We start from the raw sequence: 24,671 nt of genomic DNA on the forward strand, positions 1-24,671 counted from the left end.
AATTACGGTTTTCAAATGATTTCATTGCACTTTTGGTATTCAATAAACTTTATTTAACACAGTAAATATGTTTACGATATCGTTCATTTGGTTTGAGCTTTCATGACTGAAACATTTCAATTAGCACAAATTGGCTTTTCAAATTAAGATGGTTATCTAGTTAATTTTCCGAAACGGAATCATAATGAAATAGCCAACCAGGAATTAATCGATTCTCCACGAGAAATTCGCATTTGCTCTTTTCGCATCGACAATTTAAGTGCTCCTCAAAAATTCACTCTGTTGCGGATCTGAATACTCGATGGCTTTAAAATCGCATTTGTAGCTTTCTGCGCATGAAGGTTGAGTGCGGATAAAGTTAATATATCAGCTTTAAAAACGGTCACCAAGGGCGCAGGGCGAGGATATGAATGTATCCTGCATCCAGCATCCCGGATCCGTGTCCATTCCCATCTTCGATTGCATTTGGCTGGGGGATTCATTCAATTTCCATTCGTCATTCAATCGGGCATGCAATTCAGTTATGAAAACCGAGTGCTGCGTATTTATTTTGTATCTGTGTGCCTGCCTGGACCACACACACACACGCACATACACACACGCAGACACACACCCATGCACACACTCAAATTTGTTTGCATTTATGAATATGTATCCCGTCATAGACTCAGTTTTATGGGTTCCTTGTTTACTTCTTTATTTCGATTGCGTTTTTACTACGATTTTCCCTTTTTTTTGGGGGGAATTTTCTCTGCGTAGCTAGGCCCTATAAAGCAGAATGTGGGCGTGACCCATCGGGGGCGTAATGCAGGCGCAAACGCACACACTCGTAGCAAAGCGAATGTTTGGCCAACGTTAGCTCCCCATGTAATCGATTTAATCATAATCCAGCTTTTACTATTTATTGTTCTGAGTTATAGTATAAATATGTATGCGGGCTGCATTAATACAAACACAAAATATTATCCCTCCTGCTATTGTTGTTATTTTTCCCTCCGCTTCGGTCTGATTTTGTTGCTAGCTGACTTTGGCTCCATTGGAGCATATTTATGGTTATAGTATGCATAACTGGAGGCAACCATAAAGTAATAATATGAAAGCGACCGGCCCACCCCTTTCCGCCCACTTTTATCCTTCGTCTACTGTTTCATCGCAGGATTTAAGGGGGCGTAGCACGGAATTCGGGGGCGTGGCACAGTGGCTAGTGGATAGTGGGTAGTGTGCAATCATTGATTTTGGTTCAACTTAGTTTTTCTTATGCAAATACGCCAGAGCGTTTTCCATTCTTACCCTGTCCACACACTAGTCTACATATATAAATATATGTGTATATATTTATGTATTTGTATGTGCATGTGTACATGTATATCCTCTTGAGCTGTGTGTGTGCCAACGCCTGTGGGCAGGATATTGAAATATCCGGTTTACGCTTAAGTATTTATTTAAAATAAAAAACACAAGCCTGGGCTTTGAATTTTATCTGATCCGAGACCCTTGAAATTGTTTCTGATTTCGAAGTTCCTATTGAAAAGACCATTTTAATTCAGTTTCACCCAGGTCGGGTATCTTTCTATGATTAAGTTTCAATGGCTGTTTAAATTGCTTATGGCAATAAAAAAATAAGCTGCCACTTGATAAGCCCTAAATGCACAGCACTTCATTTCCCTTTCATTTGCCACATTTTTTATTCACCTGCTTTTCCAATTGAGCACAAAGTCATTTAAAATTTATTGAATCAAGTGGGATTTGGTTGGTGGTAACCAGTTGAGTATGGTGAAATCATGCCAAGGAAAGCTTATCAAAAATCGAAAGTATGTAAGCCAGCTGTGTCCAAAAACCAAATAATTTAATTTTCCCAAGTCCGGTAATAACATAATTGTTTAAAATTAGTCAGCATTGAAAGCTCATTCAAAAGAGCTCTAAAAAGTTGTAAAAGTTTTAAAGTACCTGGCCGTAAGTACCGAAAACTCGCCACACTTTCTCCGCAAAATTGCAGAAGAGATCCATGAAAACGTACTCAATTTAAATGCAATAAACAAATGTATATTCCCATCCTGCCATCGTGGCAGTAACTTTCGCAAACGGATTTGGTTGAGAACAATGTTTGCATTTGAAATAAATGAAGTAATAACTTTTATGCGATGTTAAACATTTTTATGCAGTCCGCAAACATTACGGAGGGAGCATTTTGCTTTATGGAGATTTTTGATTTGCAACAAGCTAAATAAATTGAATGCAATTTGTGGCCAGCATAAAAATGAGCCAAAATCCATTGCGCCCCCGGTCATTTTTGGGGGCGTGCCGGGTTCAAGCCTGGGCTCGCCGGGTTGAGTGCATGTATTATCCGCAAAAGCTCGTACATAATTACATGTTTGAAGGAAACTGCTTGTGGCCACTAGCAGACACAGTTTTGCAATATTTTTATTTTGCTGTTTTTTTTTTTTTCATGTGGTGGGTGCAGCAGCCACAAAAAACAATAACTACAGCATCGGCAATCACATGAATTAACAATGGGAGAAAATCTCAGAACAGGCAATAGAAGTACAATGGACGAGCAGGAAAAATGGGGAGAATTGTCCGAAAAAAAGGGGCAACAATTTCGCTCCGAGGGCAAAGGTCGCCCCATCTGCAAGAGATAAAAAGTAATGAACAAATTGCTACAACAACAGCCAGCACTCGTAAAACATCTTTGTGCCACTTTGTGTGTGGGTCAGTGGGTCGCTTATTGTTCTTGGTCTTGGACTGGGTCTGGTTCTGGGTCTGGTTCTGGTTCTTGTTCCTTCGAAATTGGTTTATTCGGGTGCTCTTGGGCTGATTTTGGTGGGGGTAACTACACCCGCAGGCAGTAGACTCAATGAATTGGGCGTCACACAAACGGAATCGGGGACTGGGAACGAAGTCATCGCTTAACAGAGCATAGCAAATGATTTCCTACGAAATTTGTCACACACACAAAACAATCTGCACGCACAGAGATCCGACAATACATCTGTATAGTCACAGCTACAGCTACAGCTACAGATACATATACAGATACAGATACAGATACTTTGACAGTCCGCAGATACGGCGAGCTGGGGCACAAAGGCGTCGGCAGAAGGAGGCCGGTGGGGCGACAGTAAATAACATGCACAATGCCAAGATAAAGTGGCAAATGAGCAACGCCAACAATGCCACAATGGCAGCAAGTACAGCGAGTACAGCTACAACAGCATCATCAGTGAATATCGAACAAAAGCCCTCGTACGTGTTAAGCACTCATTGCTGTCAAACATGCCGCGCACTTGACGAAGAGGAATGTTGGCCGCGGCGTCTGGGAAAGCGGGATGGCACTGCAACACTTGCGACTGATGGCCATCATAGCCAGAGATGCCCGTAGTGCGGCGGAGCGGTCCTCAGATCAGCCAGGGATCACATCCCTACCATACCGCTTTCATTTCCGATATAAGAAGATAAATGTGATCGCATTTGGTTAACTAATAGCGCGTGAGAAGGTAGAAAGTTGGTATACACTGAAATAAAACTACGCAGCTCAGTCTGATAATCTGTCACGATCGGCGAGAAAAGTAAGCCAAGGTCTGGTCTGCACTTCCGATGTACACTGAGATGGTTCACTCGTACCACAATATTGCTACGTGACAAAGCCAAAAGGTCAAATTACTATTGGTAACTCAAAGCAAATGTTCATGATAAGAACAGAACACTTTGGACAATAACCATTTGAACTTGACTTTAGTAAATGATTATAAGCCAATAAAATTACATCTTTTGACCTGATCTTAACGTTTGGCAAGAGAAAACCCGCTTCAGTTGAGTGCCCTTGAAGGATTTGGCAGCCACAAAATATTAAAAAATGATTGCTTCGCTCTGCAGGACCGAGTGCTCAGCTCTGAGGGGCCACACCCACACCCAGCTCCTTGCCACATCGTGGAATCCTTGAATCCACGCCCGGCCGACACGCATACGCCCCGTGTGACGCGACCGACACTTGAGCCGGCAATCAGGCTCAATCGTTTGGGCCAGGACGACGGACGACGGACGAAGGACGAGAAACGAGAAACGAGGAGCCGAGCTTGCAATCTGGGGCCGGCACTCACACATTCGCACGTACGACGGCCGCCGCCTGGAAATGTGAGCTATGCCAGCACAAACAACAAATATAAATCGTTAACAATAAATAATCGTCTATAGGAGACGACATTTGTTGCTCCGTTTTGTTGCTGCCGGATTCCTTTATGCATTTGTAGTCGTATTTGTAACACAATTGTTTATGCCACTGCGGCTTGTTGTGCCCTTCGCTTTTGTTGCTTTGTTTTTATGGCCAGCCCAGCACCACCCAACACCCACCGCCCTTCAAACTCCACAAAGCCAAACACCACCCACCGCCCAACGCCCATCAACTGGGCTATGGAGCATAGTTTATTGTTATTTTATTGGGGAGGGCCCTCTTTTAGGCTTTCGCGTGCTTTGTAAATAATTCGTGCTCGGCGCGTTTATGACGTGATTTCTTAACCGTTTACCCCTCCGTGCTCCGCCCCTCCCCCCCTCACCATCTCATTGCTTGGCCCCACCACCCGGTAAGTGGGTCGAGCCCTTGCCACGCCCCCTCACTTTGGTTCCAGCCATGTCGCATGCCACTTCGAGCTCAAGAGGCTGCAATTTCAATTTGCGAAGAATTTCCATTATGACTTCTCACTCCCTTGATACCCTTCACGGCATTGGGTGTTCCTGGAAAGAGGACTTCGATTAGAATATGAAGAGATTTGGATTGTAAAGTGAAAATAAATAAATGATGTTTCAGATGGAATGAGGAGTATTACATTGTAAATACGATAAATGCTAAACAAACAAACTTATAATGGGTATCTGCTAGTCCAACAGTATCTTCGGCACTTTTCATATGTGACTGCATTTCACAAAAGCTTCAAGTCAGCGGAGCTTTTGTTTTAGTTTAATTGGAAAATATTATACTTTATTTATATGTATGGGGCAACAAAAATCAAAATTACATTCAATTATAAATTACGCGAATTGGGGCAGCGAGAGAGGAAGACGGAGTCATGGGGGAGAAGGGGATAGAGATAGCAATTGAAAACGATTTAAATGTTTGCTTATTTATTAGCGCATAAATTTGTTTTTGCATAATATTTTTTGCTAGGGTCTTTTGTGCATTACATGCCAAATGATTGTTGTTGCATTGATTTTTGCCGTGATTTTCGCGATTATGGCAGCAGTAAAATCGCGAAAGAAGAAAAAATAAACCGATTAATTAATATAAATTATAGCGGAGCGCGTTTAATTTATTTATATTTTTTATTCGCTACGCTATTTTTTGTTAGCTCCGATTTTGTAATGTCGTGTTGCTGCAATTGTTGTTGTCATTGATAATGAGCGAATTATGTAATTACAATTGGTTAGTGTGTGCTTATGTACATACGAGTATTCGTGTGTGTTAGTGGGTGTGCGTTCAGGTTTACCCCAAGTATGAAAAACTGGCCATAAATAAACAGGTGTAATAATGGCGCAACAAACAATCGAAATTAATTTAGAAATTGTTCACTGCCCTTTTGGTTCATTGTTTGTGGTATGAAAATTTTAAATTAACCTTATATATTCATTAAACTCATAGCAAGAACGAATCCAATCAAATTAAAATAAATCATAATAAACAGCAATTAATGTTTAATTAATGAGAATTCAATTAATCGAGCGGCCCGGCTGAATTGTTTTATCCCTAATTCTGACAGACCTTCCGTTAAAATTCTGCCATCTCTTTAGCTTATGAATTCCAATGAGTTATGAATATGAATGCATGTTTTCTGAAAATGTTTGGGCCAGAAATCATGTAAAACCAGCAAATGAAATATATTAAAAGGTAAGAGGGCTTAAATAAACGGTCATTTTATTTCCATTCGGTAGCCTAATAAAAAAAAAACAAGATATAATGCTATAGTCGAGTTCCCCGACTATCAGATACCCGTTACTCAGCTAGTGGAAGTGCAAACGAGAAATTTCAACATTTTCTGGAATATCGGTAGAAATTGGGAAAAAGTAATAAAATTAAAAAATAACTTATAATTTTTTTTTAAAGTAAGTAAGTAAAGTAAAGCAGATTTTTAGAGAATTGCGCCAGAAACATTTAGAAGTAAGCCACGTCAAAATCCGATTAGGATAAGTTGAGTTATGGAGTATAGAACTTCAGCCTTGGGACATTTTTGAATTTATTTGAATTTCTACATCATAACATCAGAATAATTACAAAAAAATTACAAAAAAATTAAATTCCAAATTTGAATGCAGATTTTTAGAGAATTGTGCCAGAAACATTTAGAGGTATGCCACTTCAAATTCCGATTACGATAGGTTGAGTTATGGGCTTCAGAACTTCAGTCTTGGGTCATTTTTGAATTTCTACAACATCATAACATCAGAAAAATTACAAAAAAAATGAAAAAAAAATAAAATTCCAAATTTGAATGCAGATTGTTAGAGAATTGCTCCAGAAACATTTAGAGGTATGCCACTTCAAATTCCGATTACGATAGGTTGAGTTATGGGCTTCAGAACTTCAGTCTTGGGTCATTTTTGAATTTCTACAACATCATAACATCAGAAAAATTAAAAAAAAATTAAAAAAAAATAAAATTCCAAATTTGAATGCAGATTGTTAGAGAATTGCTCAAGAACCATTTAGAGGTATGCCACTTCAAATTCCGATTAGGATAGGTTGAGTTATGGGCTTCAGAACTTCAGTCTTGGGTCATTTTTGAATTTCTACAACATCATAACATCAGAAAAATTACAAAAAAATAAAATTCCAAATTTGAATGCAGATTTCGGTTTAAATTATTAGGCGATCATAATTTCAAACACTTGTATAAATAACACTTACCTGGTTATTTGTTCAAGAGGGATGCCAATGTGATCTTGCAAGTAATCAAGAACGCATACACTACTACGTACACTACACTCACTGCTCGACCGGTAGGAAAGATGACTTGGAATATTTTGTGACTCTAAATTAGAAGACATGCCTTACAGCCCTCACGAGAACCAGTTGGGAATTATAGGGCTATGGACACGAAAAATCTACAATTTGCAAAAAAAAATATTTACACTTTGTGGGCAAAATTGAAAGATTTTTCGGTTTGAATTACCAGGCGCACAGGAATTCCAGAAGGTGACCAACGATCGTTTGGTTTTCGGTAGCAACCTGCTGCTGATTATGATCGCCTGGTAATTCAATCCGAAAACTCTACAATTTGCCATAAATATTTACATTTTGTGGGTATGTATGTATGTATGTATGTATGTATGTATGTATGTATGCATTTATGTATGTATGTATGTATGTATGTACATATGTACATATGTAAAAAATGTTAATTTTTTTGGCAAATTGAAAGATTTTTCGGTTTGAATTACCAGGCGAACAGGAATTCCAGAAGGTGACCAACGATCGTTTGGTTTTCTGTAGCAACCTGCTGCTGATTATGATCGCCTGGTAATTCAATCCGAAAACTCTACAATTTGCCATCAATATTTACATTTTGTGGGTATGTATGTATGTATGTATGTATGTATGTATGTATGTATGTATGTATGTATGTATGTATGCATGCATTTATGTATGTATGTATGTATGTATGTACATATGTACATATGTATGTTGTGTAATCTTTCAATATTGCCTCTAAAATGTTAATTTTTTTGGCAAATTGAAAGATTTTTCGGTTTGAATTACCAGGCGAACAGGAATTCCAGAAGGTGACCAACGATCGTTTGGTTTTCTGTAGCAACCTGCTGCTGATTATGATCGCCTGGTAATTCAATCCGAAAACTCTACAATTTGCCATCAATATTTACATTTTGTGGGTATGTATGTATGTATGTATGTATGTATGTATGTATGTATGTATGTATGTATGTATGTATGTATTTATGTATGTATGTATGTATGTATGTATGTATGTATGTATGTATGTATGTATGTATGTATGTATGTATGTATGTATGTATGTATGTATGTATGTATGTATGTATGTATGTATGTATGTATGTATGAACATATGTATGTTGTGTAATCTTTCAATTTTGCCTCTAAAATGTTAATTTTTTTTTGCAAATTGAAAGATTTTTCGGTTTGAATTACCAGGCGAACAGGAATTCCAGAAGGTGACCAACGATCGTTTGGTTTTCGGTAGCAACCTCTTGCTGATTATGATCGCCTGGTAATTCAATCCGAAAACTCTACAATTTGCCATAAATATTTACATTTTCTTGGCAACATTGTAAGATTTTTCGGTTTAAATTACCAGGCGAACAGGAATTCCTGAAGGTGACCAACGATCGTTTGGTTTTTGGTAGCAACCTGCTGCTGATTATGATCGCCTGGTAATTCAAGCCGAAAAATCTACAATTTGCCATAAAAAGTTAGATTTTGCAGGCAAAATTGCGAGATTTTTCGGTTTGAATTACCAGGCGAACAGGAATTCCAGAAGGTGACCAACGATCGTTTGGTTTTCGGTAGCAACCTGCTGCTGATTATGATCGCCTGGTAATTCAAACCGATAAATCTAAAATTTGCATTAAAAATGTACATTTTGTAGGCAAAATTGTGAGATTTTTCGGATTAAATTACCAGGCGAACAGGAATTCCAGAAGGTGACCAACGATCGTTGGTTTTCGGTAGTAACCTGCTGCTGATTATGATCGCCTGGTAAATCAAGCCGAAAAATCTTCCATTTGCCATAAAAATTTACATTTTGCAGGCAAAATTGTGAGATTTTTCGGTTTGAATTACCAGGCGAACAGGAATTCCAGAAGGTGACCAACGATCGTTGGTTTTCGGTAGTAACCTGCTGCTGATTATGATCGCCTGGTAAATCAAGCCGAAAAATCTTCCATTTGCCATAAAAATTTACATTTTGCAGGCAAAATTGTGAGATTTTTCGGTTTGAATTACCAGGCGAACAGGAATTCCAGAAGGTGACCAACGATCGTTTGTTTTTCGGTAGCAACCTGCTGCTGATTATGATCGCCTGGTAATTCAAACCGATAAATCTAAAATTTGCATTAAAAATGTACATTTTGTAGGCAACATTGTAAGATTTTTCGGTTTGAATCACCAGGCGAACAGGAATTCCAGAAGGTGACCAACGATCGTTGGTTTTCGGTAGCAACCTGCTGCTGATTATGATCGCCTGGTAATTCAATCCGAAAAATTTACAATTCGCCATAATAATTTACATTTTGCAGGCAAAATTGTGAGATTTTTCGGTTTGAATTACCAGGCGAACAGGAATTCCAGAAGGTGACCAACGATCGTTGGTTTTCGGTAGTAACCTGCTGCTGATTATGATCGCCTGGTAAATCAAGCCGAAAAATCTTCCATTTGCCATAAAAATTTACATTTTGCAGGCAAAATTGTGAGATTTTTCGGTTTGAATTACCAGGCGAACAGGAATTCCAGAAGGTGACCAACGATCGTTTGGTTTTCGGTAGCAACCTGCTGCTGATTATGATCGCCTGGTAATTCAAACCGATAAATCTAAAATTTGCATTAAAAATGTACATTTTGTAGGCAACATTGTAAGATTTTTCGGTTTGAATCACCAGGCGAACAGGAATTCCAGAAGGTGACCAACGATCTTTTGGTTTTTGGTAGCAACCTGCTGCTGATTATGATCGCCTGGTAATTCAATCCGAAATGTCTACAATTTGCCATAAAAATGTACATTTTGTAGGCAAAATTGTGAGATTTTTCGGATTAAATTACCAGGCGAACAGGAATTCCAGAAGGTGACCAACGATCGTTGGTTTTCGGTAGTAACCTGCTGCTGATTATGATCGCCTGGTAAATCAAGCCGAAAAATCTTCCATTTGCCATAAAAATTTACATTTTGCAGGCAAAATTGTGAGATTTTTCGGTTTGAATTACCAGGCGAACAGGAATTCCAGAAGGTGACCAACGATCGTTGGTTTTCGGTAGTAACCTGCTGCTGATTATGATCGCCTGGTAAATCAAGCCGAAAAATCTTCCATTTGCCATAAAAATTTACATTTTGCAGGCAAAATTGTGAGATTTTTCGGTTTGAATTACCAGGCGAACAGGAATTCCAGAAGGTGACCAACGATCGTTTGGTTTTCGGTAGCAACCTGCTGCTGATTATGATCGCCTGGTAATTCAAACCGATAAATCTAAAATTTGCATTAAAAATGTACATTTTGTAGGCAACATTGTAAGATTTTTCGGTTTGAATCACCAGGCGAACAGGAATTCCAGAAGGTGACCAACGATCGTTGGTTTTCGGTAGCAACCTGCTGCTGATTATAATCGCCTGGTAATTCAAACCGAAAAATCTAAAATTTGCATTAAAAATGTACTTTTTGTAGGCAACATTGTAAGATTTTTCGGTTTAAATTACCATGGGGAACAGGAATTCCAGAAGCTGACCAACGATCTTTTGAATACATCAGAAAAATTAAAAAAAAAATTTTTTTTTTAAATTTCTAAATTTGAATGCAGATTTTTACAACGTCAAAAAAAAAAAAAAGTTTTTCGGCCAATCCATACAATACTTGTAATTCGACTGGGTTATTGATCCTGATCAAGAATATATATGGTCGGAAACGCTTCCTTCTGCCTGTTATATACTTTTCAACGAATCTAGTATACCCTTTTACTCTACGAGTAACGGGTATAAAAACGTTTTGGCTTTGAGTTACTGACAAACTGTCCCTTGGGGTCAAATCCATATTTAACTGCACTTAAACCCCATTTCGTTGGATACATTTCAACGAAAGCTCTTTGGGCCATCATTGGGTGGCCAGTAGCTTTGGTTGCGTGCAGATGAAGACTGGTAATTTGCCTATTCAATTTGGCTTTGATTGCCGCTATGGCCATGCGAAAATGCGAGTATGAGGCAATTGCTTGGCAATATTTGCCTGGCCAATACATAAACGTTATTGCCAGCCACACACCATAACCGAAACTATTTGGTTAAACGCTCGAATTGGCCGACAGCTCAGGTGTGGCTGGGGCTTGGGATTTGCCCCAAAAACAGGGCATCGGATTGGGGTTGGGGATTGGGATGGGGATCGGAATGCAGTGGTGTATCTTACACATTTGTGACGCAGGCGCAGCTCCTCCAGCCGGAAAGATATCAGCCGATAGCACTCGGAATACATACGCAAAGAGATATCTGTGCGAGATCCAAGACACGTAGCCCCGCAAAGTTTCATTAATTTAATTGCCGCAAATGTTTGTCACTTGTGTAAGATTTGTAATTGGATATTCCGAGTTCGCACACGTTCTGCTCGAAAGATACGTGTAATTAGCATTTTCCAGAAGCTTTTCACAGGGGGGGCGAGTGTCTAGAAACCTGCAGTTTGCTCAATGCAAACATCGGACGTCGGATAAAGTCGTTAAGACACCGCGTTTCGCCAACAATAGCTAAACTTCGCAGTTCCCCAGTTCCCATCGACTGACTGCAATTATACCATCGCCGACCCACTAAGTGGCATCGCACACACATATTATCCAAAGGTCGTTCCGGCTGTGGGTCCGAAGGAAACAAAAAAAAAAAGAAAGAAAAAGGGGCGGAGCATGCCCTAATCCCTGCTTAATGGGGTCTGAAAGAAGGCTGCCCCCATCACATCCCATTCGAGAGATTCATTTGAGCAGATGTTAATTGGCACTGGCTGCCATTATGCTGCCCGGCCCGCCATAAACTAGATGCTGTCACAGACCACTCAATTTCAATACCATTGCGGCTCATAAAATGACGCATCAATATAATCAAAATTATCATTACCACCAGCACTGAGTGGCCTGGGAAATGGAGCCTGGCCTGGCAGCTCAGAGATGGGAAAAAGAAAAGTGGTAGTCGGGCGAGAAGCCACAGCGGCCACGATGCATAAGCGACATAAAAACTATAATCAATATCCATATCCATTAGCGTTATCGTATCAACGAACTCGAATAATAATAGCGTACATATGTACGTATGTATCGATGGCTACCGCAGACGCAGCGAGGACTCGACTACGTCGTCCGCTGTCCACTGTCCACTCTACGTTGTCCGTTGTCCGTTGTCCGGATATCTATACGGACACGGTCGGCGATACGGACACCGGCAATGCCGCTGGATAGGTTGGCCATGCCCATGCCGAGCACGAGGATGACACCCCGTGGAGCTCCTGTCTGCCCGCCCATTTGTCTTCACGTAATTATCTTTTAATAGATTTAACGAACATTTTTCGCACCGACTCTTTGCTTGTGTGTCAACTCAGTGACAACAGCAAAAGCAGCAGCGGTATTAACAAATGGCAAAGAATGAAATCGGCTGAGAGAGGCTGTGGTCTTCAACGAACTTGAAATGCCTTATGGAAATAGCATTATTAGTTTTAAATAAACTGAATTATTGGTTTCTCACTATTCGAAATTATTTCTATAGCTATTTGTTTTCCGAGCGCAATGCAAGGTGCTTGAACGTGTTATCTGATATAATCGCAGTAATTATGCAAGAAATATGGCTGAAATAGTCTTTGGAAACCCAGTGTTTGCTCTCCAAGTTATTTGCATTGTCAGCGGTTGGAAAGCAAGCACTTGAAGATGCCACCAAATGCGGGGCACAGTCATGGCCACTTGGCTAAAAAGGGTATGCCCGGTGCATCAGCGGGAATATACTTGCGAATATATATACCATATAGCACTATAGACCCACTCCGGACCCAGTCAGACTCTCAGACAGGCCAAAGCCAACGGAAGTCGGAAGTTGTATGGCACATGCGGTGGTCGTGGCGGTTGCGATGGCGATGGCGATGGCATGGCAGTGGCGTCTGCACCACTGGTAATGGCGATGCCAATGAGGCGAGTGGTGGGTGGCCGGTTGGTGGTCTGATGCTCCTCCTGGGCAGCTCCACACGGTGATGACGGTGGCGAGGGCAATGGCGATGGCGATGGCTATGGCGATGGCAATGCTTGGCCATTTCCATTTTATGGACTTTCAAACTGTTGCTGTTAATTATTTCTTCTTCTTTTAATGTGGCCACTGGTGTTGGCCGCAGTTCTTACTTATGCCGCCCCCTTTTGCTTCCACAGGACCTTTCCTCGTCCTGTTAACGATGTTGCCATCGCCTCCGTGGACTGATGATGATGCCGCTGATATTATGCACCACTTTCCCCGCTTTCCTCTTTGCATTTCGCGCTCTTGTGGCCGTTGTTTGCACTTTTCCACCATTTTACACTTTATTACAAAAGCATTAAATAAAATTTCAAAGCGAATGAGTCTCGTCAAAAGTGTTCGACGGGGGAGTTTGGGTTTGCCGGGGCCGGGAAAGGCGAAGGCAAAGTGCAGGAAAAGCGGGGAAAAGCGGGGAAAAGCGGGTGTAAGCCGGCGGTTCTGGTGTAATTTTCGATTCGCATTTGGGTGGTGCGAACTGAATTCCATGGAAATAAGCAAAGTGGTGCAGTCGCTGATTTTTTGTTTGCTGTTGGCCGCGTTGCCTTCGTTGTTGTTGCTCTCATTGTTGCAGCCGATGTTGTTGCATTGCTAACCGGGCTGACTCCGCCCCACACCACCCACTTTCGCGCCCACTGGGGTGCACTTGTTATTGTTGTGGTTCATACTTTTGTTTTTCGGCCCATTGTTACCCGAAAAGTTTTTCGCGTTGTTGGTGTTGCTGCTGCAGCTGCCGCTGTTGCTGTTGTTGTTGTTGTTACTGGCGATGCAGCAGCAGGCCGGCCAACAACAACTACAAATACCGGCAGTCTGGTGCACCGCACGCAAACAAGCGCCAAAGTAAAAGAAGTACCAAAAGCGGCAGCAACGAGCCACACAGTGGTTAAATATCTGCGCCAAAGCCTTTGCGAAAATAACTTTACGTTATGAAAAGTTCGTAAAGAAAGGAAGAGCCAACTTACTTTTACATTTGGAAAATTTGCATGTGAAAATGCACGGTTGCTAAGGTAAGGAAAATGTATCTATAAAATAAATAAGAGATACTTTTTAAGCAACTTACACTTAAATTCCAATTGTAAGTCAAATAAGTATTTCAATATTAAAGTTCCTAATTATGTTATTAAAATATAAATGTTATTAGAGGTACAAAATGCTGAGACTACAATGCTAGAAAAAAAGTTTTTACATTTGAAGATGTGAAATATGCGTAAGGTGGCTTATTTAAATAATAAAAAACTTTAAAGAAAACTATATGATATGCATAGTTCCTAAGGGGATAGTTTTTACCTGCCTTCAAGTTGAGCTCACATCCAGGTTCTCAACCACTTCCTTGGCCAATTTGCCCCACTGTGCCGAACTGTTTCAATTAGCTGCGCTTCGATGTGCATTGACGATGGAGTTTCGGTGTCGACAACTGAGTGGACGGCGGGGTAAGCACGGCGGGGCGATGGAGAAGTATCTGCGGCTGATACTTAAACAATGTATAAATTCGTCTACAAAGTCGCACCCCTGCCCCTGCCCCCGCCCCCTTGCCCTGTTGCCTTTGCCCCTTTTCACTGCGAGAAGTTCATTCAGTGCGTACAGAACGAGTACCTTTCGTAGCTTTTCTGTTGCATGGAGGAATGGCTGGTTGGATGGACGGACTGACGAAGTGACGGACTGGCGGACTGGCGGACAGCTGGACGGATGGACGCTCTGTGGTCGTCAACGTGGTGCAATCAGCTGCAGTGGCTTTTTGGCCGCACTGCCAGTTAGCCAGCTAGTCGGGAGTTGGGTTGTTTTCTTTTTTTTTTTTTTGGCGCGCAGCGAGGTGGAGGAACTGGGAGTACTAGGTGATATCCACTCAGTTGAACGGAGCTGGCAGGCTGCCCGGCTGTACGGCTGCCCGGCTGTCCGACTGCCCAGCTAACTAAGTGTCCCTGCTCGCCCCGGGGAATCCCCGCTTTCTGTCATTGGATTGCAGTGCGCTGCTTTCGTCACTCATCCGACTGAGTGAGCGCCGAGCCAAGCGCGAGTGGTGTAAAAGCTTCTGAATTGGTGTGAAATGCAACACCCAGCGGCCGCAGAGGAACTGCATCGGATCGGATGAACTGGCCAACTGGGGGAGTGGGTATGGGTAATGGGTAACGGGTAATGGGTAATGGTTAATGGGTAATGGGAGCTCGGTTTCCATTTGCAAATATGGCAAATATGGGTTAATTGTGCTCGAGTCTTTGACTGCCTCCAAATAATTTAATTTCCATTTTCATATCGAATTCGAGCTGTGGCGGTCGCTTTGTCATCTCAGCCCTTTGCCTTCCTTTTGGGGTCCCTTTGTCTGATTCTGCCCATTGTTCATGGCGCTGTTTGTTTTCCGCGCATTTTTCACGCAGACAGTGCGCGTCATAGCTGTGTTTCATTGAACTTTTATGTTCTCAAACAAGTGGGATATTATACTGTTCCGGCATATATTTTTCATATCAAAGTGAATACAGATTATCGGATAATTTTAATATGATACAATCTTTGTACTATTTCAAGACAGAAGTAAAAGTAAGGGGTAGCAATTATTTAAATGAGGATGATACCTGACCAAAGTTATGTAGTAATTATTGTAAGTACTGCTGTTATTTCATGCCCTAATTGCCCAGTCATTTTTTAATGATCCCACGTGGATAGCCATTTACATAGCTAATTAACTAGCACCCACAATTATATCGATACATTGCCGCTATGAAGGGGATTTCAGAGACTAAATATCTGTACCGAATGAAATTGCTGGAAATACGGTTGTGAAACGCGCTGTACGCGCTGTTTGTTCTGCTCCCGCTGCTTTTGTTGGCTGAGATATCCGACTGTGGAACAATGCCCTCTGAGCTTTGATTACTTTATCATCTTCGTTCCGGATTTCGCGACTCGAACGGGGTCTGCCTTTTTGGAAAACTTAATTCAATTGCCCGCTGCCTTTGTAAATTTTTGCGCAGTCTGTAATTATCACTATTAATATGTACTAACCAAGGCATTTCATTGTCAGCGTGGCATGTGCGCATTTGAACGCACATTTCAGGCGTCATCGAACTGCCAATGGCTGGCATTGAAATCAAAACATTTTATTTGAATTTAAGTAACAGGTTGCATTCGCCTGCAAACGGGTTGGCTAAAATATGCACGTCCAGCTCGAAATCTGCTTGAAATCGCTGCTTACTTTGGTGTAAATGATTCAAATGCAAAGACTCTGTTACTCATTTGTTATCACAACTTCAGCATAGTTGCGTTGAACTCATTTCGCGCAGCACTTGCTTTCGAAAATGTGAATTTTATTAAATTTTATTCGAGTTCGGTTCGTTTTAGTTTTGGCATGATATCTACCTGGTTCTCTGTGTTTTTCGCCTGTGTCAACAGGTGCGTCTGGCACTTCATTAGGAATTTTCCTGACGCGCTCCACTCCATCTCCCTCTGGCGGACTATTCCTTTCTCTGTTCCGCCTGCCCTTGTCTACCAGAAGACGAACAAAGTTTTAATTAAATTTCGAGCTTTACTGGAGCGAAATTTACTTATATATATTTGATTTTTAGTAGCCAAGAAACAGTCGCATGGCCACCGCTTTGGGGCTCTTGTAATTGGCTTTATGGTTTTCGCTTCCCATTCATCTAGCTCGAATTAAAGGAATAATTTCCCGAAACTTCTGTTCAGTTTTCAGCGGGGTAGGGAAGGGGGAGGGGGCGGTGGCGTGCTGAATGGGTGTCCAGATATTCAATTAAGGGATTATCTGTGTCGCTGAAAGGGAATGGAATCGCACTTCTTTTCACTATAAATTTCGGTTTAAAGTGGGTGGCACATTCGCCTAAGCGGTTTAACAACTGATTAGTAGCTCGCTTTATATAGTTAGAAATTCTTTAAATTTACGTCAAATGGCTTAATGAACTTACGCGATCTGCTTTAGCTTACTTGAATTTCCCGTTGCATACCCCTATGTAATCCCATTTATTTTCTCTTCCTACAGGTAATTAGAAATCATTTAACTGGCCGAGATGGATGATCCCAAAATAATGAACATCATGAACGGCATGAAGTCGCTGGAGGATCATTGTCAGCTCATAAATGACGTAAAGGGTGAGTGGCCAGCAAACAAAAATAAATTTAAAAAAATACATAACCCAAGTGCAAACACAAAAATGCGACCCAAGATCAAGTACCCAAAACGCACAAACCCACCGCAAGCCAGGAAAAATAAAAGGCATTTATGTGAAATATTACATTAGCGGGGGATGACTGCCTGTGGGGTAAAGTGTCAAGTGGGGGGAAGTGAAACCAGTCTCAAAAACAAAAATTTGTTGAAATTGACAAATTATGTGACAGACTTTTGTCTGCCGCCCACAGAATCCGAAGAGCCAACAACAATTGTTGACAATTCACTCAAAGTGGGGACCCCTCTTGTTGTTCCTGTTGTTTCCCATTTTGTTGGTGCCCCAAAGGGGGGCTGTTGTTGTTGTTGTTTCTGCTGTTGTTGCTGTTGCCTCAGCTGTTGGAGTTAGCGTTGAACAAATGCCCCAAAGCGCTCGAAGAGCTTTAAACGCCGCACTCGAAACTCGCACTCGAGTCACTCCAAGTGAGGCTCAATTTCGCCGCGTCCACGGAACAATGATGCCCTGGGTAGCTGAGTGCTGTCTTTCCGATGGCTTTAGGATGTTGGGTGGACTTGGTTGGGCGCTTTCCACATCTCCACATTTTCACATTTACAGCTTAAGGCTGGTGGACGGGGCGCGAGGCGATGCAAAGTGCGCTCGAGTTGCATTTAAGCCAATTAGCATAGGTAAACAAAACATTTGAGTGAGCCAGCCAAGTGCTTGTGGTTGAGTGCGGCCTCGGGCCAGGAATTCGCTCCAAGGAGGGGGTGTTGCTGGCTTGGCATAGCGGCGGCTTGCCTTGGGACAGGAGCCATTTGGAGCTCGGTGTCGGCTGTAGGTGTCAAGTTGTATTTGTATGAATGTGCTTGTAATGCCGCAGCCGATGGCAAATGGACGAAGATGAAGGGCCGGCGGCGGCACATCCTCCCCGGCAATGTTGCATTTATTATGCAATTATCAAGTGGCAATTGTGCATGGGCATTGGGATCTGCGGAGGGGATCAGTCTGTGTGTGTCAGTGTGTGTGTCAGTGTCTATGGCTCCCAGTTCTCCAACTGACAGTGATTTACGCCGACGATTGGCAATTAGGCAGCTCGAGACGATGGCTAAGGCGAAGTGGGCCATCTTAAGATGAAATGCCATTCAATTGAGGAATGTGCAGAGCCCTGTACGCAGAAAAAAATACTTGAAATTAAATATATAAATTAAGAAACGAATATTATCTATTTATTACCCCTAATTAAGCATTTTGATTACGAAGATAAACTTAAAAAAGTCTTGTACTGATAACCGGATCATATGCTAGCTAGCTAATAAAATAGTTTGATTCACATATGCCAGAATTGGAGTACCAAGCCTTTTTTCTCCCAGTGCAGTGGGCCACACACGTGCAGCATATGCAACTGTGCGTGTGCGGGTATTTTAGACGTGTGTGCGTTTTAGACAATAGATGAATGGCTCGACGAGCTGCTAACTTGCAAATATTTATGAGTGGCCCAGCAAGTGGCAGGCAACGGCAACCGATGCCGCAAACAACAATGTGGGCAGAGATGGATGGCCTCCACGGGGGGTGGCAGAACGGGGAGGGTGTGGAGGGGTTGGAGGATTCCTAGACCCATTGGCAGGCGGCGTTGAAACGTCAAGTGTTGTTGCCGTTTTGGCACTTTGGCAAAAATGCAGCCAGGAGCTAACCTCGTGCCCTCCCAACTATTTGAGTGTTTGTGGGTCTATCCTGTCGTCCTGCGATTGTGTATGTGTGTTTGCGAATGTGTGTTTGTGTGTCTGTGTGGGGCGTGAATTATGCGGAATTGAAGTGGCATTTGATGCGCATTTAAATTCGTGCCGGAGCTTCAAGTTGGTGGCAAACAAACCCAACCGAAGCGAAGCCAACTGAGCAAACAGATGGTTTTCGGTTGGGTGGGAAGTTGGGCCAAGGAAGGACGCCCCACTGAGCCCACCATCAATGATGCGCATCAAATTGGCTAATTGTTTAATGACTGTTTGCATTGATCTCTTCCCCAGACGAGTCGCCCATGCAAATGTTCTACAAGGACAAGGGCGTCTTCCTCACTGGCGGCACAGGATTCTTTGGCAAAAGTAAGTTCCACTCGACTCCCAGTACGTGACTGGAATGCGGACCACATACTTACCACATCCCATCCCATCCCATCTCATTTCGTCTCGTCTCGTCTCGTCTCGTGTCCCCAGTTATCATCGAGAAATTGCTGCGCGTCACGGAGGTGGGACAAATCTATTTGCTGATACGCACCAAGAAGGGCAAGGATGCCTTCGCCAGGATCGAGGATCTGTTTAACGATCCGGTAAGTGCTGAAGGTCTGCTAATTGTTTTAACTAACTAATTTGCATTACTTACTTGCGACAGGTCTTTGCCAAGATGAAGCAGGTGAACCCCAAGTACCGCTGCCAGATCACCATCATCAGTGGCGACTGCTCGCTGCCTGGACTGGGAATCAGTGCCGATGAGCGGGAGACCATCATGGAGAATGTCAACATCGTCCTGCACAGTGCGGCCACCGTGCGATTCGATGAGAAACTCAAAATGGCCATTGCCATCAATGTGCACGGCACCAAGGAAATCATTAAGCTGGCCAAAGAGATTGTTAACTTGAAGGTGAGTTTGATGTGATTATTGTTACATAATGTATTTATTTGGTCATGTTGCCAGGCCCTCGTCCACGTCTCTACAGCATTTGCACACTGCAACATGCGGCACATCCAGGAGAGATTCTACAGCGGCACAATGTCTGGCGAGAACGCCTTCAAGCTGAGCGAGTGCCTCGATGAGCACACCCTGAACACCCTCACGCCGACCATAATTAAGGGGTATCCGAACACATACACCTTCACCAAAGTCCTGGCCGAGAATGTCGTGCAACAGAGCGCTCAGAATTTGCCCGTTACCATCTTCAGACCCGGCATTGGTAAGATCAGTCTTGACATTTCTATACAACACCTCAAAGCCATTATCAAATGGAATTACTATGATAAATACATTAACTCTGGCGCCGCCCCTGCAATTAAGTTGTAAGTTTGTTTAGTACATTTAAATAATACGTTTGCTTAGCTGTCATCGCAGTCATCGCTCTGTAATAAAACCATTCATTAGGCAATTTACGTTATAAGCACATTTTTTTTCTCAATATATGTTAATGATTTGCTGGCTGGCTTGAAATCGGTTTCAGAGGGCGCTAAGGGAATAACCGATTAAAATATAAAGTTAAAAATAAATGTTGGTTTATTCACAGTGATCACCACTTACCGCGAACCGATCACCGGCTGGATCGACAACATGTACGGTCCGTGCGGAGTGATCGTGGGAATTGGATCCGGAGTGCTGCGGGTGTTCACGGGTGACATGGACAACAAGGCACACATTGTTCCGGTGGACATGTGTGTCAATGCTCTGTTGGCCAGTGCGTGGGATATAGCGCGAAACAAGTAGGAGCGCACTTGATACTAACTATAACTAACTAGTATTATAACTAATTAATTGCCCGGCAGATACGAGACTCCACCGATTTACAACTACGTGCCGGATGCGGAGAACATGGTCACCTGGCGGCGCTACATGGAGGATGGCTTCGAGTACGGCTGTGACATCCCGATGCGGAAGTCCATCTGGTATCCGCGCTTCACCATCGTGCCGCACATGTGGCAGTACCACATCCTGTGCTTCCTCTACCACACATTGCCCGCCCTGGTCATGGACGCCATCATGGTGATAATTGGCAAGAAGCCCAGGTGGGTTTACAATTCAATTCATTTAAGCATGTTTCAACTACTTGATTGACTCACCCGCAGAATGATGAAGATCTACCGCAAGATCCACAAGCTGAGCAACGTCCTCAAGTACTTCAGTTCAAACGAATTTCGATTCGACAACGATAATGTCAGGCAGCTCACGCAAAAGCTAGATGATCGGGATAAGCGACTCTTCGCCTTCGATATGCGCGATCTGGACTGGACCAATCTATTCCGCGTCAGTCTCTACGGACTGCGTCTGTATGTGGTCAAGGATGATCCCAGCAACATTCCCGAGTCCATCAAGCGCTACGAGAGGTAGGTACTTCGCCCTATCTGAACTCCGTACTTTATCAAACTGTCATCTTTTCAGATTGAAGGTCCTGCACTACACGACACTGGCTGTTTTCTACGCGTTAGCTGCCTGGGCGCTTTTTGCCCTGTTTAAGCTATTCTTATAGGATCCCTTAACTATATATCTTTCGTATCCATTGTAGGGCATATCTTGTACCCCCCATCTTTCGGTCAGACTCTAACACTTTCGTTTCCAGTAGTTGTTAGTTATAGTTGTATGTATCGTATATATCGTTTGTATGTTTGTACCATATCCATATGCCTATAGTCATATGTTTGAAACGCTTTATCCGAATCTTGTATAGCTTAGTTCGTACGTCTCTAAATGTAAATTTGCAAACGTTGATGGCGTAATGTGGATGTAGATGATCGATTACAAGTACAATAAAAACTGCTTCACATATTGTTTGGGAAATGTACAATCTTTTTGTTGGGATAAAGGGGACGGCAAGTTGACCTGTATTTGATAATTGAAAGTGAGCTTTCAAAATGTATCTTATCACTACACAAGTAGGTCAAGTATTGAAACAAGTTGAAACTCTTGTTTGCTTGCATCAAACAAAAATAGAAAAGCATATTAAATGAAACCAATGGAAAAGTGGGAAAACACTGTTTAATTTAAAGTGAAGTGAATTACATTTCATTACTGCTAAATGATTTCTTAAATTGCTCACCAGTGCGTATGCTTAATAAATGTGGCCTGACTTTTAAATACACACACTTTTTGGTTGCCAGGAAATTTCACTCAACGGCTACCATCAACTTTGTTCCCCGCCCGGTTGATGCAACGTTTCCCAATTGACTAAACGCTGAGGCTCGTCTTGGGGAGAAAAAGAAGGGAGGGGCGCAGGACGAAGGAGGTTTGGGAATGAGCACAAATTGAAAACAATAAGATTTGTTTGATTTACACACCAGCTTAAAATCGGAATATTTTATTGCATATTTCCGGGCGTGTTTGTGCGGAGGGGAGTGGAGTGGAGTGGAAAAGAGTCGTAAAAATAATGCCCAGAGGTAGCTTATCAAATTGCGAACAGCAGCAGTCCGATGCAAAAATCCTGTAAGGCGCTTTATCGCTTTACGCTCGCACACAAAAACATTTTTTTCATTCTCTTCTTATCCTTTTTTTATTTGGCTCTGTGTGTGTGTAGGAGTGTGTGCATAAATAAATCCGCACATGTATCGCATCGCTTTGCGTTGCAGCACTCGCATTCGTATGATTTCAAAATTAAAATCACAGCATAACCCAATCAGCCTCCACAGTTTCCGTGAAGCCAAAGCCAGAGCCAGAGTCTGGCGCCTGTTCCTCCCGCTCCAGGACCTTCAGCCTCTCCAGCTCGCCGTGGTCCTCATTTCAGGACCTGCTTCCCGTGCCCCATGCCACATCACTGATTTCCCTGCCCCCTCCACCGCCTGCTCGCAGCTCATTCCCAATACAGCCATAAAACTCTCGCATACTCATCAAACATACACGAATAAGTAAGGGACGGGTAAGGGCCAAAGGGGTGGGTATCCTGGCGGCTTGCACTGGGAGAAATCACTTCACCAGGCTGAGAGGAGGTACCTTAACTAACTTAAGGCATATCTGCAGCAGGAAAACTGCAAAAAGTACTCAATATATTCAAGAGAGACCTATAATCTAGATAATATAAACATATTCTAACGTAAACTATGGTTTTGCGGAAGACTAAAGTGTGCTATGACACCTATGCCACTTTTTCTGGCTGTGTGCCATTAAACAAGGAGCTTGGCGCCAGGGCGTTTGGCGGTTGCCTTCGCACATTCTGTGAAAAATGTTTGTCAAACCGCAGCGAGCGTGGCGCGCAATGATTGAAGTCGCTGCCGTGCGGATTCCACTGCTGCTGTTGCAGATATAGCTGCTGCTACTGCTGCTGCTGCAGATGTTGCTGCTGCTGTTGCTGTTGCTGCTGCTGGCAAATCTTCCATGTAGATTTTTCAACAGAAATTGCCACAGCGTTGCGGCGCGCTGTACCAATTAAAGTGAGCGTGTGACTGTGACTTGGAGCATTTCGTAGACGAGACCATAACTCCCCGATATCCGGCTGCTGCAGCATTAATATATGGCCACACACACACACACACACACATAGCTGCTTATGTATATATGTGAGCTGCAGAGGGACTGACTGGCTGGCCAGAAATTGCAAGCGTCGCAACACGAACGGGCGAGCTGAACATTGAAAGACCAAACAATCTCAATCTCTCAAATTAGATTTTCAGAAAAATGCACCTCTGGGAAATGCACAATGAAAAAGCAACTGGCCTCAAACTCACACACACACACGCACACATACAGGCAGCAGCACTCACACGCACTAGCACGCACACATGCGAGCTTCGGCTGACTAAACGAAGTTCAACGAAGTAAAGCGAAGGGACGAAAGCTTTCAGAGCACATTTTGTGGCGCTCTCTCTTCCTCGCCTTTGCTCTCTGGAAAGAGAGCTCTCGAGCACGAGTCCTCTCGCATAGCTGGACCATAATAACGGTACATGAAGTGCATGCTTATTCAAGGGTTGTTCATTCGTGAAATTAATATTGCGGCAACCGTCGCAGCACGCGCGCCACAATGTTTATGTTGCTCCTGGCGCTGTTGCTGCTTTTGTTGCTGTAGATGTTGCCGCTGTGCATCCGATGTTGATGTTGCAATGTGGCAGGGCATATTGTTACGATTTTTATGGCCGCTCGGCACTTTGTTTTGCTTTCGATGCCTTGCATTAGTTTACACAGGGAAACGTAGTTAGATGATGATCGCTATTTGAGAATTATATGTTATTACAGTAAAGTGTGTTGAAAATTATATTTGCTTGTGAAGATTTATTCACTTTCCATTAAGCGAGTACCACAAAGAAAACATTCAAATAATTGTTGCATACTTCAAGGCGCAACTATGGGTGATATTAATATCTGTGTGTGCTGGAAAAATAGGTCATGTATTATAGTGCTGAAAGGAAATTTCTATTATTCGCTGATAATAGCATTACAGCGCATCCCATTCGAAAATCTGCTTAAAGGCTAATCACTTCAAAATGAATTTTCGCTTGGTGTACTGTTCCACTGCCACTCGTTCCGCTCTCTCTTCGGCTCTCTGCAACGCGGCCGCTCTCTTTCTGATATCCTTTGCGTTGGTGTGCGTGTGCCGGCATGCGTTTATTTGTCTGCCTCATTGCCATTGCCCCCAGACCATTATCAGATTTTGTAATAGCTTTACGTTTATTACTTTCTTACTTTTTTTCCAAACCTTTTTAATTTCGTTTTCGGTATTTTTTGCTACCATTTTGGTGGACTCTCCGCTTCTCTCAGCATCGCCGCCCCCATTTCGCCCATTCTTTGAGCTTGGGCTTGTGATTTGCCGTTTTTGCTTGTTGTCGCGTCAATTAAAAATAAAGTTGGCCCAGAGTCTGCGAATCGCGGAGCGGGCTTTGGGGCATTTTTAGTTTTCAACACAGCATACGGTTATTTAGCCACA

General features: G+C 42.7%; 1 protein-coding gene across 2 annotated transcripts in view; it reads left to right on the forward strand.

Annotated features, from left to right (window-relative positions):
* Positions 1 to 21,601, forward strand: part of LOC6555040 (fatty acyl-CoA reductase wat) — a 32,265-nt gene extending 10,664 nt beyond the window's left edge. The window contains exons 2-10 of one of the 2 annotated variants that reach the window (XM_001981375.3): positions 16,948 to 17,057; positions 19,093 to 19,167; positions 19,279 to 19,391; positions 19,454 to 19,702; positions 19,757 to 20,012; positions 20,337 to 20,529; positions 20,593 to 20,832; positions 20,893 to 21,150; positions 21,206 to 21,293. In XM_001981375.3, coding sequence (XP_001981411.1) covers positions 16,976 to 17,057; positions 19,093 to 19,167; positions 19,279 to 19,391; positions 19,454 to 19,702; positions 19,757 to 20,012; positions 20,337 to 20,529; positions 20,593 to 20,832; positions 20,893 to 21,150; positions 21,206 to 21,293 — 1,554 coding nt within the window. In that variant the 5' untranslated portion in view covers positions 16,948 to 16,975. Of the gene's footprint in view, positions 1 to 16,947; positions 17,058 to 19,092; positions 19,168 to 19,278; positions 19,392 to 19,453; positions 19,703 to 19,756; positions 20,013 to 20,336; positions 20,530 to 20,592; positions 20,833 to 20,892; positions 21,151 to 21,205 lie in introns of those variants that run through there. The other variant, XM_026975638.1, reaches the window with a different exon arrangement.
* The last annotated feature ends 3,070 nt before the right edge of the window (positions 21,602 to 24,671 follow it).

Source organism: Drosophila erecta, unplaced genomic scaffold, assembly GCF_003286155.1.
Source record: "Drosophila erecta strain 14021-0224.00,06,07 unplaced genomic scaffold, DereRS2 tig00000000-arrow-pilon, whole genome shotgun sequence".
Lineage (NCBI taxonomy): Eukaryota > Metazoa > Arthropoda > Insecta > Diptera > Drosophilidae > Drosophila > Drosophila erecta.